The following is a 19866-nucleotide window of genomic DNA, read 5'->3' on the forward strand; positions in this document are numbered from 1 at the left end:
CAAGGAGGCAGATCAGGGGCAGAGCCAGCATGATTCAAACACAGCCCTGGCCGATCAGCATCTCCTCATAGAGATGAATTGAATCAATGAATCTCAATGAGGAAAGTTGAGAGGGAGGAGATGCTGAGGGAGGAGATGCTGAATGTTTGGATGGATTTTAGGCAGCCATGACCCAGGAAGGATCTCTAACAGCCGTCTGAGGAGTGGCCAGTGAAGTTATCACTAGGCTGTAATGTAAACACTGCATTTTCTCTGAAAAGACAGTGTTTACAGCAAAAAGCCTGAAGGTAATGATTCTACTCACCAGAACGAATGCAATAAGTTGTAAGTTGTAGTTGTTCTGGTGACTATAGTGTCCCTTTAAGTCCTGTTTTTGTGAGAATAACATGAGGTAAATTCTCGAACAAAACAATATCCTTTATGTAATTTTGTATCCTTCTTTATGATATTTGCAATAAATGTCAAGAACTATATACATTCAATTGCCTACCATTTCGTTGTATGAAGAATGTGGTTTTGTGTGCGGTTGTGGTGATGACTAAATAATGTGCTATTATTTTATTATTTGTATAGCGCCAGCAAATTCCGTAGCGTTGTACAATGCTATGGGTCATTCTAGCATACACAAACCACTAACCGTGTGCTTGGAATCTAGAGAACTGACTCATCTATCAGTAACTGTAAATTGTCTGTGGCATGGTAACTAAACAGTAAATAAAATGATGAATATGTAAAAGTAATGCTAAAAACGCATCTGCTGTATTGTTTACATCCCTAACTTGTCCTAAATTGCCCATCCGATTTGCTATTATCTGCTGCTGCTGCCTTGGTGTTTTTCCAACATAATAAAGGACTAATTTGTCACTGTCATATTTTAAGACAGTCTACACACAGGTATCAATGGTACTTCTACCCAGACAAGTTCTAAACTGACACATTGTTCATGAATCCAATTTTAGAAAGGCTGCAGATCTCTATACGTCTGTAAACGTGGTGTTTATCTATCATACAATGATGGCAAGAGTTGACCAATACTCATCCAAAGAATGGGGGCAGGTAAGTGTGGTTGTCATAGAACTAGAAGCCTGTGCTTTAAGGACCTGCTAAAGCATAAGGATAACTTGTCTTCTCTAGTAAACGAAAACAGATTTATTTAAATACTTTTGGAATCTAGATGGGAAAAGATTTGTACAACTATGTAGTGCTTTCCAAGCTATAGCCATTTCTAGTGTGTGCATTAGTATTCTGATGGTATGATAGAGCTGTAACTTACTCCACAGTAAATTAATGTTAAGTAGAAATTTTATATAAAGGAGAAGAGGTGCCTAAATTTCAAAATTTAATGCACACAATTCGGAGCAGCAACACATACAGATAAATATATATATATATATGTCTAGAATCATAACATTCTGCAGGATTTCACGACAAACTCCCCATCATTGCTTGGCTGGTAACGGATCAAAGAGGGGATTGTGAACCTCCATCTCTCCTGCCTGCGGGATAAAATGGGAGAGAGCATTTAGTACTCCTATGTTAATTCAATAGCCTGCCTTCTTTTAGGGTTTGCTCTGTACTGATCTACAGTTACAGTCATGCAAGGCTGACAATTTCTGGTTACTCAAGGATAATTGTGGAGAAAATACTGCAGTATCTAGAGTATCAAACTTCATCAGGTCCCGCCTGGGACTGCTGCAATTCTGTGTCAAATCCCTTATAATGATGGGAGTGAGAGATAGTCAACATGCAGCCCCCATTGTGGTAAAACTGCAACTTTCATGGGAAGTTCCACAACATCTCGGGTAACTTTAGTAAACTTGTGGTGTGCAGCAGAGAACAACCAATTCACCCATCACATATCTAAAGCATTCAGTGATTCTAAGATAAAAATTCCTTAATAAACATGTTTCTAAGTTGTGTTTGATTCGTACATTCCTTGGGAATCAGGTGTAAAACCAAGTCTGATGTCTGGTGAGAATTTAGCCACATGCAGCAAACAATGGATCTCTAGAAAAATAATCCTTAAAAAAAACATGATTTAGAGCAAAAGTTCCCATCAATCCAGCAGTTTGTGATTTCTCTATTCTGTAGCAATAGGGATATCAACATACAAAAACAGAACTGTTGTGGGTTCTACAGGGCCCTGTTCGGAAATCTTGATCTAGAATTCATTCAGTAGAGACATACCGGAGCTAGGCCTGGACACTCGTACATGGTGAATTCCTCAATATCTGCCTCAGAGTCTGTGGAGAGCTGCTGGCGAGGTTTCGTCCCTGATCTAGAAAAAAGAAACGTGGGTCAAATCTCAGACAGCATTTTATTCCATCTGCAAGATCAACCAAGTGGAATGTTTATTTTTTTTTTTTTTTAAATATATAAATCTTTATTTTCCTTTTTTTTTAAAAAAAATTTCATTCAAGTACAGATACAGTTTTCAACTATAAATTTTAAACACAGTACAAAAGATTACTTTACAATAGTAATACAGTAATAATAATAATTATTATAATTAACAATAGGGCCGTGTTTCTAATAGACATCTGCCAGTATTCTGCTGTATCTACAGCCATATAAACATACCATACAAGTGGAATGTTTAAAGGAACAAGCTTTCTATAAAATATTAAACTCATCTCAGAGGTAGCAGTCAGTCTACAGCATAATATTCTGCAGGTATCACACACTTCATCAGCCACAGAGATCTTTATCTGAAACACTACAGCAGTCTTTAAGGTGCCAGTCTCACTCACCCGCTCTGTGCTTGGCGCTGCTTCCTCACATCGTGATATTGCCACATAAAATGTGAATTCTCATTAGCAGACTGGATGATTGCAAGGCAAAAAGGGGATAGACAAGAGAAAAAGATGGTATTCGAAGTGATTAATTTTTCAGCACTGTTATGTTAGTATAGAAAATAGTACTTATTCACGCTCACCCTTTGGCAAGGGGGCTGCCTAGTGCCCTTGTATGCTGAATATGCCATCTTCTGTGTCAGATGTACCTCCTTCTGTAATCTAAACGAGGCGAGAGGAAAAGAACATTTATTGATATGAAGGATCTATCTTTTGGAGCAACTGCATTAAAATATGTTTCCAACACATAACAAGAGATGGATACTCTCCACACGAGACTCAAAACAGCCAATAAATGGAATCATGCCAACCTCCCGAACCCGACGAACAACGACACGACAACACACAGACCTAACAAGGAACCCAGGCTAACATAGCCGATTCAAACATCCACTCACCACTCATCGTGTGTAAATCACGATCCCAGAGCCTCGATCACATACGTAACAAGGATCACTCTCCTTTCAAAGGAACTCACACCGCACACACAGACACCTCAGTCGTATAATTTGCCTGAGGCTATGACACAAGATACAGGAGGGGTGGGGGGGAGGCCTACACAACTAGGATGGACCTAAGAGTCCAACACACACTAGTGTCAGGATCGGGACAGGGATCCAACACGCAGAGTACAAACAGTAGAAAGGTACGTATACCGGACCTTAGAATGGCCGGACTAACGTACAGAGAATAATAGAGAATGGTCAGAGACAAGCCGAGGTCGAGGGAACGAGAAGACAGGTAAGCGAGAGACAAGCCGGATCAAAGGGATAACAGAGATAAGCAGAGTAGTACAACAAGCCGGGTCAGAACCAAAGAGAATACTAGAATACAAGAGCACTGAGTGACTAGACAAGCTAGAACCACGACAGGGCAATGAGCTGATGAGAGAAGCAAGCTTAAATACCCTGACTCCGGAGAGTAGACACGCCTCCGACGAGTCCTGATTTGATATCGGACAATTGAGTGACAGGTCACTCGGGATTGGCGTCATGACGTCACGTACCGAGCGTCATGTTAGAAAAGGAAGCGGATCCCTCGCGGCCAGCGTTTAAGTGACTGGATGGACCGCGAGGAACGGAGGAAACGGCTCATCTAGACGGATAAACGACTAAGTCTCTACCTCTCTCAGAGGTAGAGACTTCAGGTACCCTGACAGTACCCCCCCTCTCAGATACGCCCACCGGGCGGAAGGAACCGGGACGAGAAGGAAAGCGGGAGTGAAACGCCCTGCGGAGGCGAGGGGCATGAACATCCTCCTGAGGTACCCAACTCCTCTCCTCAGGACCATGTCCCTTCCAGTTGACTAGATATTGTAGCTTCCCCTGGGAGACTCGGGAATCGATAATGGAGTTGACCTCGTATTCCTCCTGACCCTCCACCTGAACTGAACGAGGTGAGGAAACCGGAGAGGAAAATCTGTTGCAAATTAGCGGTTTCAGCAAAGACACATGAAAGGAGTTGGGGATGCGTAAGGCAGATGGCAGAGCTAGGCGATACGCAACCGGGTTGATACGAGTCAGAACCCTGTAAGGACCTATGTAACGAGGAGCAAACTTCATAGAGGGAACTTTGTTCTTAGTACTCAGCCATACTCTATCCCCAGGGACAAAAACTGGAGCCGCCCTTCTGTGCTTATCAGCGTGTTTTTTGAACAACATAGAATTATGCAGGAGAATTTGACGAGTCTGATCCCACAACTTCTTCAGATTGGCGACATGATCATCAACCGACGGTACTCCTTGGGAAGAAGAGACCGAAGGAAAAATGGAAGGATGAAAGCCATAGTTCATGAAGAAGGGGCTAGAACGAGTAGAATCACAAACGAGATTATTGTGTGCGAACTCCGCCCAAGGAATCAAACCGACCACTTCGTCCTGGTGTTCGGAAACAAAGCAGCGCAGATATTGTTCAATCTTTTGATTGGTACGTTCAGCAGCTCCGTTAGACTGGGGGTGATAGGCAGAGGAAAAGTTCAATTTGATACCTAATTGAGAACAGAAGGATCTCCAGAATCGTGAGACAAATTGAGAACCTCTATCAGAAACAATTTCAGAAGGTATCCCATGTAAGCGAAAAACCTCTCTCGCGAAAATCTCCGCCAATTCAGGAGAAGTCGGGAGTTTAGGTAACGGCACAAAATGAGCCATCTTAGTGAATCTATCAACCACCGTGAGAATAACAGTCTGTCTCTTGGAAGCAGGTAAATCCACAATAAAGTCCATGGCCAAACAGGACCATGGTTTCTCTGGAATGTCCAAGGGGTGTAATAGACCACATGGAGATGTATGAGGCTGTTTAGTCTTGGTACAAATCTCACAAGCTCCGATGAACTCCTTAATATCCTTTCGTAAGGAAGGCCACCAGAAATCCTTGGAGATCAGGAAATATGTCTTGCGAATGCCAGGATGACCAGCCACCTTACTTTCGTGGAAACACTGTAAGAGCTCCAGTTGGAGTTCAGGAGGAACAAAGTTTCTTCCCTCAGGAGTCTGTCCAGGTGCCAGATGTTGTGACTTCATGATCTGGGCAAGCAACGGAGAATGGATTTTGAGACTTGTGTTAGCAATTATATTGCATTTAGGTACAATAGAGCAGTGTTCCCCAACCCCCGGGCCGCGGACCGGTACCGGTCCGTGGATCAAACGGTACCGGGCCGCCCAGGGGTGTGCGAGCCTGCCGGCTAATGCAGGGCTGGCATTGCCCAAGTGCCAGCCCTGCAATGTGCCTGCGGACCGGAGGGGAGATCAGAGATCTCCCTCCCCGGTCCGCAGGCACGGTGCTGGCAGCCGGCAGGGGAGAGAGAGAGGACCCAGGAGCTCTTACCTGCAGCTCCTCCGGGTCCTCCTCTCGCGAGATTTGGAGCGTTGCCGCGGTAACCACGGCAACGCTCCAAATCTCGCGAGAGTGAACTCTAGCCCTGTAACTGGGCTAGAGTTCATCTCACCACCACTGGACCACCAGGGACTAAGAAATGTCCCCCCTCCTCCCAGTAAAGGTAAGAAGGGAGGGGGGACATCAATATATTATTTTTAATTAAATAAATAAAAAAAAGCCTCCCTACCCTCCTTACTCCCCATACACACACTGCCCCCATACACACACTGCCCCATACACACACTACACACACAGCCCTACACACACTGCCCCACAAACACTGCCCCATACACACACTACACACACTGCCCCATACACACACTACACACACAGCCCTACACACACTGCCCCACAAACACTGCCCCATACACACACTACACACACTGCCCCATACACACACTACACACACAGCCCTACACACACTGCCCCACAAACACTGCCCCACACACACACTACACACACAGCCCTACACACACTGCCCCACAAACACTGCCCCATACACACACTACCCCATACACACACTACACACACAGCCCTACACACACTGCCCCACAAACACTGCCCCATACACACACTACAGAGACAGCCCCACAAACACTGCCCCATACACACACTACACACACTGCCCCCATACACACACTACACACACTGCCCCCAAACACTGCCCCATACACACACTACACACACTGCCCCACAAACACTGCCCCATACACACACTACACACACAGCCCCACAAACACTGCCCCATACACACACTACACACACTGCCCCACAAACACTGCCCCATACACACACAGCCCCACAAACACTGCCCCATACACACACTACACACACTGCCCCCATACACACACTACACACACTGCCCCCATACACACACTACACACCCAGCCCCACAAACGCTGCCCCATACACACACTACACACACTGCCCCACAAACACTGCCCCATACACACACTACACACACTGCCCCGCAAACACTGCCCCCATACACACACTACACACACTGCCCCACAAACACTGCCCCATACACACACAGCCCCACAAACACTGCCCCATACACACACTACACACACTGCCCCCATACACACACTACACACACTGCCCCCATACACACACTACACACCCAGCCCCACAAACGCTGCCCCATACACACACTACACACACTGCCCCACAAACACTGCCCCATACACACACTACACACACTGCCCCGCAAACACTGCCCCCATACACACACTACACACACTGCCCCACAAACACTGCCCCATACACACACTACACACACTGCCCCCATACACACACTACACACACTGCCCCCATACACACACTACACACCCAGCCCCACAAACACTGCCCCATACACACACTACACACACTGCCCCACAAACACTGCCCCATACACACACTACACACACTGCCCCGCAAACACTGCCCCCATACACACACTACACACACTGCCCCACAAACACTGCCCCATACACACACTACACACACTGCCCCCAAACACTGCCCCATACACACACTACACACACTGCCCCGCAAACACTGCCCCCATACACACACCGCCCCAAACACACACACACTGCAACTCACACACACTGCCACCCTCACATACACACTGCACCGCTCACACACACATACACACAATTTTGAGTCTATGTCTTTATGTGACTGTGTTTGTGATTTTCTGACTATGTATGTGTCTGCGTGTTTTTTTAATATATGTGACTGTTTTTTTTTTTTGTCTTATTAAATCAAAACAAGCGGGCCACGGAAAAATTATCAAATGTTTACCGGTCCGCGGCGATAAAAAGGTTGGGGAGCACTGCAATAGAGGACAGAACCGGTTCAGATGAAGCAGAAGGTTCATATTGGCGAGATAGGGCATCGGCTTTAGAATTCTTCGAACCAGGCCTATAAGTGAGAACGTAATTGAAATGGGTGAGGAATAACGACCAACGAGCTTGCCTGGAAGACAATCGCTTGGCCTCTCCAATATAGGACAAGTTCTTGTGGTCCGTTAAAATAGTAACAGGATGTAATGTCCCTTCCAATAAATGTCTCCATTCTTTTAAAGCCTTGATAACAGCTAGTAGTTCTCTGTCACCAATGTCATATCTGCTCTCAGCACCAGATAATTTTTTAGAAAAAAATCCACATGGATGTAACGGTTTATCCACACCTAACCTTTGAGATAGGATAGCACCTATACCAGTCTCTGAGGCGTCTACCTCAAGTAGGAAAGGTAGAGTAGTATCAGGGTGAACTAAAATTGGAGCGGAAGCAAAAAGCTCCTTGAGAGTTTTGAAAGCAAGGAGAGCTTCCGTAGACCAATTCTTAGTATCAGCCCCCTGTTTGGTCATATTGGTGATAGGCGCAATAATAGAAGAATATCCCTTAATAAAGCGCCTATAATAATTGGAGAATCCAATAAATCTCTGAACGGCCTTGAGACCCTTGGGTAAAGGCCAATCTAGAATGGACTGGAGTTTATCCGGGTCCATCTTAAATCCCTCCCCAGAGATCACATAACCAAGGAAGTTTACTTGGGATTGATCGAAGCTACATTTCTCCAACTTGCAGTACAGGCCATGTTGAAGAAGTTTGTGCAAAACCCTTCTGACTTGTTTGTGGTGAGTCTCAATCTCTCTAGAATGTATGAGTATGTCATCCAGGTATACAATAACACAATCATGCTGAAATTCCCTAAGAACCTCATTTATCAGATCCTGGAATACAGCCGGTGCATTACATAACCCAAAAGGCATTACTGTATATTCATAGTGACCATATCGAGTATTGAACGCCGTCATCCACTCGTGTCCCTGCTGGATTCTCACCAAGTTATATGCCCCTCTGAGATCTAACTTGGTGAAAATTTTAGAACCCTTTAAACGATCAAAGAGTTCGGTAATCAAAGGGATGGGATAAGCATTCCTAATGGTTATCTTGTTCAAACCTCGATAATCAATACAAGGTCTTAGTGTACCATCCTTCTTTTTAACAAAAAAAAATCCAGCCCCGGCAGGAGAGGAGGATCTCCTAATGAATCCCTTGTCTAAATTCTCGTGAATATACTCCTCTAGAACTGAGTTCTCTTTAGTAGATAACGGATATACATGACCCCTGGGAGGCATGGTACCAGGGAGTAGGTTAATCTTGCAATCAAAGGACCTGTGTGGAGGTAAGGTATCGGCTCTCTTTTTATCAAATACTGCCTTTAAATCCAGGTACTGAGGCGGTATTTGTGTCTCTGTAGGGTTGGAGGAATTAGCCGAGGTGTTAGCTAGGCAAAGAGGCGAGACCCTCCGCAAACATTTCTCTTGACAATTCTGACCCCATGAGACTATCTCCCCTAACTCCCAATCAATGATAGGGTTATGTCTCTTTAACCAGGAGTACCCCAGGACTATGGGAATAGAAGGAGAGGAAATAATCAATAGAGATAGGTCTTCCTCATGTAAGATACCAACAGTTAAATTAACAGGTATGGTCTCACGGAAAATAACAGGCTCAAGTAAAGGTCTACCATCTATGGCCTCAACGGCCAGGGGTGTCTCCCTTAACTGGGATGGGATAGCATGCTTGGTAACAAAAACTTGGTCGATAAAGCTCTCAGCAGCTCCAGAATCGATCAAAGCCATGGTTTTTAATACTCCCTTCTCCCAAGTCAAAGAAACGGGTAACAAAAGCCTGTGATCTTTATAATTGTGAATAGAGGACAAAATAGATACACCCAAGGCCTGTCCTCTAGAGAAACTTAGGTGCGAGCGTTTCCCGAACGATTAGGACAATTTAGGCGTAAGTGACCTCTGACTCCACAGTACATACATAAACCCTCCCTTCTCCTGTACTGTCTCTCCTCCTCTGTGAGGTGAGTATTACCTATCTGCATAGGCTCTGGAAAACGTAAGGTTTCGATCTCAGAATTTTGAAATGCAGGAGCTAGTTTAAAGGAGGGTCTACGGGTCCTATCTCGAGTGTTCTGCCTCTCTCTTAAGCGTTCATCAATGCGAGAGATAAAGGAAATTAAATCCTCCAAATTCTCAGGGAGCTCTCTAGTAGCGACCTCGTCAAGGATTACATCTGATAACCCATTCAAAAATACATCTATATAAGCCTGTTCGTTCCACTTAACTTCTGCCGCCAAGGACCTGAACTCTAGTGCATAATCCACAAGTGTTCGATTCTCCTGTCTAAGGCGCAACAGTAATCTAGCTGCATTGACCTTTCTACCAGGAGGGTCAAAAGTTCTTCTAAAAGCAGCTACAAAGGCATTATAATTATAGACTAACGGGTTATCATTCTCCCATAAAGGATTGGCCCATCTCAGAGCTTTCTCAATGAGTAGCGTAATAATAAATCCAACCTTCGCTCTATCTGTAGGATAGGAGCGGGGTTGTAATTCGAAATGGATGCTGATCTGGTTCAAAAAGCCACGACACTTCTCAGGGGAACCGCCATAACGTACTGGTGGGGTAATACGGGAAGAAGCACCTACAGTGGCTACCTCTAGACCTGAACTTACAGGAGAAATCGAAGGAGTACGTGTCTCCTCTGGTGGACTACTAGCACGAGACAATAGCGCCTGTAGTGCTAGTGCCATCTGATCCATCCTGTGTTCCATGGCGTCAAACCTGGGATCGGAAGAACCAAGCTGACTGTTTGTACCTGCAGGATCCATTGGCCCTGTCGTAATGTCAGGATCGGGACAGGGATCCAACACGCAGAGTACAAACAGTAGAAAGGTACGTATACCGGACCTTAGAATGGCCGGACTAACGTACAGAAAATAATAGAGAATGGTCAGAGACAAGCCGAGGTCGAGGGAACGAGAAGACAGGTAAGCGAGAGACAAGCCGGATCAAAGGGATAACAGAGATAAGCAGAGTAGTACAACAAGCCGGGTCAGAACCAAAGAGAATACTAGAATACAAGAGCACTGAGTGACTAGACAAGCTAGAACCACGACAGGGCAATGAGCTGATGAGAGAAGCAAGCTTAAATACCCTGACTCCGGAGAGTAGACACGCCTCCGACGAGTCCTGATTTGATATCGGACAATTGAGTGACAGGTCACTCGGGATTGGCGTCATGACGTCACGTACCGAGCGTCATGTTAGAAAAGGAAGCGGATCCCTCGCGGCCAGCGTTTAAGTGACTGGATGGACCGCGAGGAACGGAGGAAACGGCTCGTCTAGACGGATAAACGACTAAGTCTCTACCTCTCTCAGAGGTAGAGACTTCAGGTACCCTGACAACTAGGATCTAACACCACTCATTCCAACCATTCTTGAAAGCTAGAACAACACGTTACTAGAATTGTTTATTCATGTTATTTCTCGTTGAACCAAAAATATAATGTGAAGAATCCAGACAACAGGAGAATACAAGTATAAGAGATAGGACTTGCGAGTCCTCAGATGCTCCCGGCCTGCGTGCCCACATAGATACGTCACACAATTGCCTAATAACATTTTATGCATGTTTAATACGGGACCTGCGTGTCCCACACTGTTCCTAATACGAAAATATGTAACAAACAGATGCTGTTAAAACAACAATAAAAACAAATTTACCACAAAAAAAAAAATATGTTTCAAAGGTTGAACTCCATGGATTTGAGTCATTTGTCAACCTAGAATACTATTTACTATCTGCAGGTTGATTGTCACTGCAAATATAGTACACTAGACAACCATGGTACAAGAACCAGCTTTGACTCAGGACCATAATGACTCCTCTTCACGTTGAATTCTCACTTTAATAAATAACTCTATCAGAATGCCATTAGAGTGAAATTAAATGCTCATTGCATTTAGTTAAAGATGTGTAGATGCCCTTATTTGGTCAAATGGGCTACTAATGTAGTCAATTAGTGAGTCTTTCTCCAAGCAATTCACAATGATCTTGTCTTCTCTTATACCCACTGCAATATTTACTGGCAAAACATCCAAATATTTAATTTAATTTAATCTTTAAGTGTGCGATCTACTTTTTGATACTGTTGCCATCTCCCACATATTTCCATCACTCAGAGACCATGTGCGTCTTTATCTGTCCCCCCACCCCCAGGAAAGACTAGATCAGAGAAAGACTACGATATTCTGCTGTGATCCATAATGTCCATAATCAGTCCAGCACCCATGACCAATATTATTATTATTACTAATTGAGATCAGTATCCATGTATGGATTATTCACAGACTCACAAACACTGACCTAGATAATAAATGAGGAACATTAATAAGATCCACAGGACACTCACCGATACCAGCATAGAGCCGCCACCAAGACACCCGAAAATGCTGTTAGACTGCAGATCACTATCAGAGCTTTAAAATAAAAAGGAGAGAACATCATACATTGATGTGATATTTATATAGATGATAAGTTTTGTGCTTTAAGTGGAATAGGTTATTCTAGTAGAAAGGGGCATTCTAAATATATTATTCCAATTATTGCATGAATATATTTAAGATGTGCGATGGAAGAGTGGACATATCTGCACCAATCAACATGATTTGGCTTGTATGTAGTATTATGATACTATTCTAATAGTGAACCATCCATAGGCCACTTTCCAATTTGGTCCGTTTCTTTTAGCCCCACCGAGGAGGAGAGCCTTTATGTTGTTCCATTTTTGTTAACCACACCCAGGAAGAGAACCTTCAGTTTGGTTTATTTCTGTTAGCCCCACCCATGAGGAGAAACCTTCATATGGAGGAAGCATCTGATTGGGCCTGTGAAATACCTGCATCACTAGAATACATGTGACTGTGGCCAATAAGGGTCATTTAAGCCACAACCCTGTGACATATATTTAAAGATAAACCACGGACATATGACATTATGTTGCAAATTACAAAGATGTAGACATTAGCAGAGTTAAAATGCCTATCCTTTAAAATGCTAGACAGTAAAACAGGGATTTTCACTTTTTTTCCCACCTGTAATGAATTCAATCCCGTTGAGAAATTGATGTCACTGTATGAAGTAACCATAAACTAGTAATAAATTAAAGAGTAAAGCATTGGGGAATTAAATGAACTATGGGTAGGTGTGATGTGTTGTGGGTAATTACCTAGGGAGATGGTCTGGTTAAAGTCAGACTTCCTCAATGAACTCATTTTCCACTCATTTGCTGTTAACGAGGACTGTGACATGGGTTCTGTCCTGGTGGATTCATTGAGAAGCTGAGGAAGGTGTGGAGTAGAAGCAGTGGGTGACTGGGATGTGGTTTCAGTTTTGGTGCTACCTGCAGGAGAATCTAATACAAAAACAAAAGACTTAAAAAAAAAGCAAAATTATGGCAGCATCTATTAGACACATTAACATTTATTATATGGTCCTGACAGCAGCCTAAGGCGCATTATCGTTAGGAAAAAAATAAATATATTTGTAGCTCCAATACATGAGGAGATAGCAGATCACAGCTAAACTTTGCTAAATTGCTCTAAATTTTATAGTTTCATTATTAGTCCATCACTGCTCACTATTTACGGTATAAATATCTATGTGTTGTGTGTACTATATGCATGTGTCTATCTATTGAGAGAAGGAGGGAGGAGAAAATAACTACGATCACACACTCACTATTTGAAATTCATATTTTCCTGAAGCACTAATAGTCTATACACTGAGATAGATGTCAAACAACATTCCTAATGGATTTGAAGGGTTTTTTTCCAATTCAGCTATATCATTGGCAATAAAGCTCTGCTCCTCCTCTGGCCTGTAAGTAAAATGTAATTGAATGATATAGAACGTCACTGCAGTTCATTCTTTGTGTCTGTATCCATGGCATTAGATTAGTGTTCTGCTGATACGTTTATAAAACAGTAACTGCCCAGGTAGTATTTTATAGCAGACTGCTGTGATCATCAACAGAGCTAATTCTCCAATTACAGATCAAATATTGACCTTAAGCACTGTATAGTTTGTTTAAAATGATTCTTGTTATATAGGACAATGATAGCTAACCTTTGTAAATCAGATTAGCCATCACTGATATAGGAGGATCCAGCCTTAGAGAGGTAGGCGGCTGATTGCAGAATAAAAGCATTACAAGAATTATAGTTCCTTCATTTTGCTGCCAGTCTCTATTCTCCTTTCTGTATGCTTTAATAATTATGCAATTATGTCCACTATAAGCCTGTTTATAACATGTAATAATGAACTCATCCGCCATTATAAATTCATCTTGTGTTCGTACAGCACAGCTGTTACCCTTGCTAAGCAATCATACTTTTCCTCTCTCATTAGTTTATACTCCTACAATCGCAGGAGTCTCTTTGATACCTTCAACTCTCTTGTTCGCCCTGCTGTGGCCACCACCCCCATAGTAAAATTTCAGCCGATAGCTTTGAAAGCTATTTTACTGACAAGATTAACCAGTTAAGGAAGGAATTCACCGCCCTTTGCACCTCTCTCTCTCTCAACTGCACTTGTGCCATGCCTTTCCTACCCTTCAGGTTTTCTCATCGGCTACTGAACAGGAGGTGGCTGTGCTTCACTTTCCTGTCATCCCACCACTTGTCCGCTTGATCATGCCCCATCTCACCTTATCAGATCTCTCTGCCCAGTATTGCGACTTAAAGCATATCTTCAACTGCTCTCTTTCTTCTGGTATTGTGCATGGTCCTCTTCAATAATGCCATCTTCCCTTACCAACTATCGTCACATATCCCTGCTCCTTTTCGCCTCAAAGCTTCTGGAATGACTTGTCATTACCCGTCTGGCTAGCTTTTTCAATTCCGGCTCTCTCCATTCTACTGAGACTGCTCTGATTAAAGTTCCAAATGATCTAATCATGGCTAAATCAAAAGACTCCATAAAAATTATTTTAGACCTCTCTGCTGCATTTGAAACTGTTGATAATTCTCTCCTTCAAACTCTTCAATCCCTCAGTCTCTTTGACAGTGTCCTCTCATGGTTCACATCCTGTCTCTCCCAACATTCATTGTGCCGCCTTTTCTAATTATACCTCCACCGCTCGTCTTGTCTCGGCTGGAGTTCCCCATGCCTCTGTTCTTGGTCCCCTTTTGCTTTCTGTTTACACTGCCTCTCTTGGCAAACTTATAAACTCCTTTGGATTCCGCTACCGTCTGTACGCCGATGACACACAACTATGTGTCTCCTCCCGTGATTTCTCCCGCACTCTCTTAGAACGTGTCACCACTTGCCTTTTTCTTCCAACTCTGATTGGATGTCCTCCCGTTTTCAGAAACGTATTCTTTCTAAAACTGATCTTTTTCTTTTTCCTCGTTATAATACTGATCCTCCTCTTTCACTCTCCCGGCCAGTTGATGGTACTTGTTACAGTCTGTAATGAATGCTTCCACTAGGCTGATTTTCCTCTCCTGTTGATCCTCTCACACCTTGCCCCTCTGTCGTTTGTTACATTGGTTTTCTGTATCTTAAAGGAGTCAAAAATACTAATCCTAAACAATTTTAGCCCCTGTTACATTTTGTAAAGCTCTTAATAACTAAAGCTCGTATTGCACTTCTTCACTAATTCGTAGTTACAGCCCTTCTCGGTCTCTCTGCTCTGGCCACCTCCTGTCCGCTGCTTGCACCCTTAATGCTAACTCGCGCTTGTAAGACTTCTTATGGGCCGCTCATTTCCTTTGGAACTCTCACCTCCAGTTCTGCAACTTTCACACCGTGTTGCTTAGTTGCTATCCCTTTCAATGCCCTTCCTATTGTGTCTTTATACCCCAACTCCTCTAGACTGTAAGCTCATTTGAGCAGAGTCCTAATCAACCTATTGTTCCTGTAACATTCTGTAATTGTCTCACTTATTGTTACATGTCCCCATATATAACATTGTAAATCGCTGTGGAATAGTCTGGCGCTATATAAATGAAAATAATAATATACATTGTGCAGTTATCCCAAAGTCCCCTACATACGGCTCTCTATAATTAATTGAACCCCTCTGCCACTCTTCCATTAGACAGTGTTCTTTTTCTGAGCTCCTGGACTCCTGTCTACCAACTTCCACCTACTCAAATGTTATGGTAAAATATCACAATATTGTTACATTACACTTTCAGGGTCGCCATTCCAGCGAGCCCAGGTCTAGAATGAATATATCTGTAATATATAATACAATTCTCCCTCCCAGTAGTAATCAGTGTGTGTTTAATTGTCTTTGTCAGGGTATGTAATCACAGGCATACACACATTTATCTCCATGTACCTGTGCCGTTTTGATTGACGTGCTGACCTCTGGTCACCTTTGATCCGGAAATCGCCATTTTGTTAAAAAAGTCAATCATTTCCTCAGGGCCAACGAACTTTGACTGTTCTAAGAATTTTACAAATTGGAAAAAGAGCAAACATCATCTCAAATTACGTTAATTAATTCATAAAATGGATAACGACCAGATGGTATTCTCTCTATTCATCGCCCTCCATAATGACCACAACGCCTTCTGTCTATCCTTCGCCTTCTGTGATGACCACAAGACCTTTTTCTGATAAACACTTTACATATCGACAACACTATGCACACTCTTTGCCCTACACTCACCATGAGACCTTCTCTGAACATTTTACATTCAGAATGAACCCTCGTGATGTGCGTACATTATGTACATTCTACCTACTAATATGATAATTGAATATACAAAAAATATACCTTGCTTTAGCTCACAGTTCCCCGATTGATCTTCCACATATTGGGGCATACAAGGGCCACAGGTTTTGCTCTCAAACGATGCACAGGGTAATCTCCTCTTCAGGATGCAGTTTAACCTTGATGGACATTTCCCCTTTACTGTAACAGAATGCACTTTGAATAGCATGTATGTAGGTGTCAGTCAGTGTTAATTGTGGCGGCAAATTCCAATTTAGGTTTAGTCACAGTCTTTTGACTAAAAAGCCATTTTAGTTTTAGTCGCATTTTAGTTATTTAAATTGTATTAGGTTTAGTCTAGTTTTAGTCGACTGAATCTCCAGTAGATTTTAGTCAACACAACCTCTCTCTGTCTCTTTTGCCCCTTCCATAGCCCCGCTATGTTTCGTTGTGTCCTCCTAGCCCCTCTAGGTGTCACTTTCCCGAGCCCTGGTCTGTCTCTTTTGCCCCTTCCATAGCCCAGCTATGTTTCGTTGTGTCCTCCTAGCCCCTCTAGGTGTCACTTTCCCGAGCCCTGGTCTGTCTCTTTTGCCCCTTCCATAGCCCCGCTGTGTTTCGTTGTGTCCTCCTAGCCCCTCTAGGTGTCACTTTCCCGAGCCCTGGTCTGTCTCTTTTGCCCCTTCCACAGTCCCTCTGTGCAGTGTTAATATTGGCGGCAAATTTCTATTTAGCTTTAGTCATAGTCTTTTGACTAAAAAGCCATTTTAGTTGTAGTCTAGTTTTAGTCAACTAAATCTCAAAAATTTTAGTCGACTGAAATTTTACTAATATTGTTAGTCGACGAAATTAACGCTGATGTCAGTGTTACAATTCCAATCTCCATTACACAATATCTGACACATATACGCACAACATAAATTTTAGTAACTGTTACTATGTGGACATACATGTCTCTGAGATATCTAAATCACATCTGGGTATCCGGGCAAGTAAATACCCATATCTAATACATGTACAGTGGCATAGGCTATACATATATAGGCGTGGCGTTATACGGCGCAGTGTTACAGCATGTCTATATATAGCTGGCACTGAGACGTATCCTCTCACGTTACACTGTCTATTCCTCACGATATCATTTAATCAACATGTGTCATTTTGCACATTGGGTTAAATATAAGGCAAACCTATGACTAATTATCACATTTTCTATGACATGCGTATCAATTAAAAAAGAAAAATATCATATATTTGTTTCATTAAATGCGTTTCCTTTTAAATGTTGCGTATCCATGGAAACAATATCAGTGCCTGTGTACCAGGAAATGGTTGATAGGTTGGGAGAAAGGAAAGGCAGATTCACCACATCCCTATATAAAGACTGGTAAAAAAAACACAAACTTACCTGACAACACTACTAGAAGTATCAGGAGATGCTGTAAGACTGCTCCCATCCTGACCCCACTGCACTCGGAGACACAAAACTAACACAACAGCACAACACAAAAATATGCTAATACAACCAAAGGAACACAATGTGTAATAATAGCACCACCAAACAAGACAAGAAGTCCACAATTATATCTTAGCACAAAAAAACCCTCAATATTCTAACACAATAAAACCATACACGAGCACAACAAAACACACAAAGATATGCTCACTAACAGTAAAACTATAAAACAAACAAAAAGTTGTATATTAACAAACACAACCACATAAGCCTACATTAGCAAAATGTACGGTCACACAATGGCATCTCAGTGCTGCACAGCCACATAAGAAAATATTAACACAGCAAAGTCACACAATAATATACAAAGACAAAACAAAACACAATGAAATCTTAACACAAAGCAGTCACGCAATGAAATGTTACCAACATAAAGTCATTCTAGGCTAGCATGATTCGTATAAGACAACACAGAGCCTCTGAATATAGATTAACAGTCTAACACACCAAACCCACAGCAACATAACACCACTCAACTATATTATAGTGTAACAAACACAATATCACAACTACAGCAAGGCACAGATATTACTAAATGACACTCATAGGGTCTCACAGACAAAATTATAAAACAAATACACTACCCATGTCACAACTTCACAAATTCTAAGTAGAGACAATTACGCACTTTTATACACACTATATGTCATCTACACACAGCAAACATTAACCATATACTCATATGCACACACGAGAGCACATACAAATACAGCAGTGCAATGCAAACAATAGCACACTGACAAAGAGACACACACAAGCCACTACACACAGTTGCAGATTATTAACACAAGCAATTCACAGTGTGTGCACATTCAGTTATTTTGGCTATAATGTACAGCATGCCGTGCAACAGAGTAGTTGTACAGTTGTATGCATGCAACGTCTCTCTGTAGACACAAGACACACACAGATATGATAATATTAAAATATGAGTGGAGAGCTTTGCACAGGTAATAAGGCTGCCTGTGTAAATTTATATATCGATGTGTTCTAATCTCCCTCAGTCAGTTACACTCTGTATCTTCATTAAGGTTGTTTTCCCTTCTCTAACGTCCTCTCCCTCTGGCTCTGTCAGGTTGTTGTGTCTGCCTTTTCCGTCTCCTTTCCCAGTCCCATGTCTCTCTGTCGGAATCTCGTTGAGTTGCGTTTGTGTGTTACAGGCACTGCGCACGGCCAGCTTTATGAATGAAGCGTTACATGGGAGGGGTAGCTGGGTGTCTGTGTGAACAGAATTGTCTCATCTGGTACAGAGACCAATGGGAGAAAGACACAGACGCAGGATAGCAATGAGGTGGGTGGACGGAGACATAACAAACAGGAAAACAGAGGTGATTGAGATACTGAGGAAGGGAGAGTTTTGGGAAGAGCAGGAATGGCTGTAGGAAGGGATAGAAATAAGAACCCTACAGGTTGTACCTGCTAAATTAAAGGGCACTTTTACCTTCATCATATTGGCCAAGACCACTAACACGTTTAAGAATCTCTGCAGCCTTCCATATCTCTAACCTACTGCCCTGATTGCCACACTGGTATCTGGGAAGACACTACGAAAGACATACATACTAATAACGTGAAAAATAAATCTTATCTTAGCACAAAAAAAACACTCAAGATAAATTATATTATTATCTTGTTTGTTATACTAAATGTTAAAAAACGTGTGCTAATTTCTTTTGCATTTAACCCTAGTAGTTGTTTATAAATCAGATTGAGAGCTGCTGACAATTTCATAACTGCACAAATATAATAATAATAATATATATATATATAATACACACTGAACTCACATTCCGAAAACACGGCAATGTGTTCGCTATACGCACTATTTTGTGCCAGTAATATTTACCATGCACATTTTCATTCAGTATTTATCACAGTACTGCAATTATTTCCATTACTTTGGTTGTGAAAGGTTAAGACAGAAATAAATAAATAAATAAATAGATCAATTGATCATTATTGCATTTTTATTCACATACCGTCATATTTTTAAAATTGTATTTTAATTGTAACATTTTACCACATACCCTCTTTATGGTAGTACA

General features: G+C 42.4%; 1 protein-coding gene across 5 annotated transcripts; it reads right to left on the reverse strand.

Annotated features, from left to right (window-relative positions):
- Nucleotides 1-1326: 1326 nt before the first annotated feature.
- Nucleotides 1327-19042, reverse strand: LOC134573476 (neural proliferation differentiation and control protein 1-like). 5 transcript variants are annotated; one of them, XM_063433243.1, is made up of 10 exons: nt 18730-19042; nt 17714-17821; nt 16372-16509; nt 15931-16038; nt 12811-12996; nt 11995-12061; nt 2936-3014; nt 2751-2821; nt 2188-2278; nt 1327-1496 (listed from the first exon to the last, which is right to left on the reverse strand). In XM_063433243.1, exons 2-10 carry the CDS (start codon nt 17760-17762, stop codon nt 1440-1442), a joined length of 846 nt encoding a protein of 281 aa, XP_063289313.1. In that variant the 5' UTR covers nt 17763-17821; nt 18730-19042; the 3' UTR covers nt 1327-1439. The 5 variants fall into 5 exon arrangements, with proteins under 5 accessions (XP_063289313.1, XP_063289316.1, XP_063289314.1 ...); XM_063433246.1 differs by lacking the exon at nt 17714-17821 and having other exon boundaries at nt 18834-19038; XM_063433244.1 differs by lacking the exon at nt 17714-17821 and having other exon boundaries at nt 18730-19038.
- Between the last annotated feature and the right edge of the window lie 824 nt (nt 19043-19866).

Source organism: Pelobates fuscus, chromosome 9 (genome assembly GCF_036172605.1).
Source record: "Pelobates fuscus isolate aPelFus1 chromosome 9, aPelFus1.pri, whole genome shotgun sequence".
NCBI lineage: Eukaryota > Metazoa > Chordata > Amphibia > Anura > Pelobatidae > Pelobates > Pelobates fuscus.

What these genes read in the sequence shown, in the direction of transcription:
- LOC134573476 (XM_063433241.1), bottom strand. Translation starts at nt 17,343, where the DNA reads ATGTATAGCCTATGCCACTGTACATGTATTAGATATGGGTATTTACTT. An exon ending in GAACTGTGAGCTAAAGCAAG is followed by an intron (nt 16,039 to 16,371) that starts GTATATTTTTTG and finishes TAAAATTCTTAG; the next exon opens with AACAGTCAAAGTTCGTTGGC. An exon ending in GGCAGCCCCCTTGCCAAAGG is followed by an intron (nt 2,822 to 2,935) that starts GTGAGCGTGAAT and finishes GCAATCATCCAG; the next exon opens with TCTGCTAATGAGAATTCACA.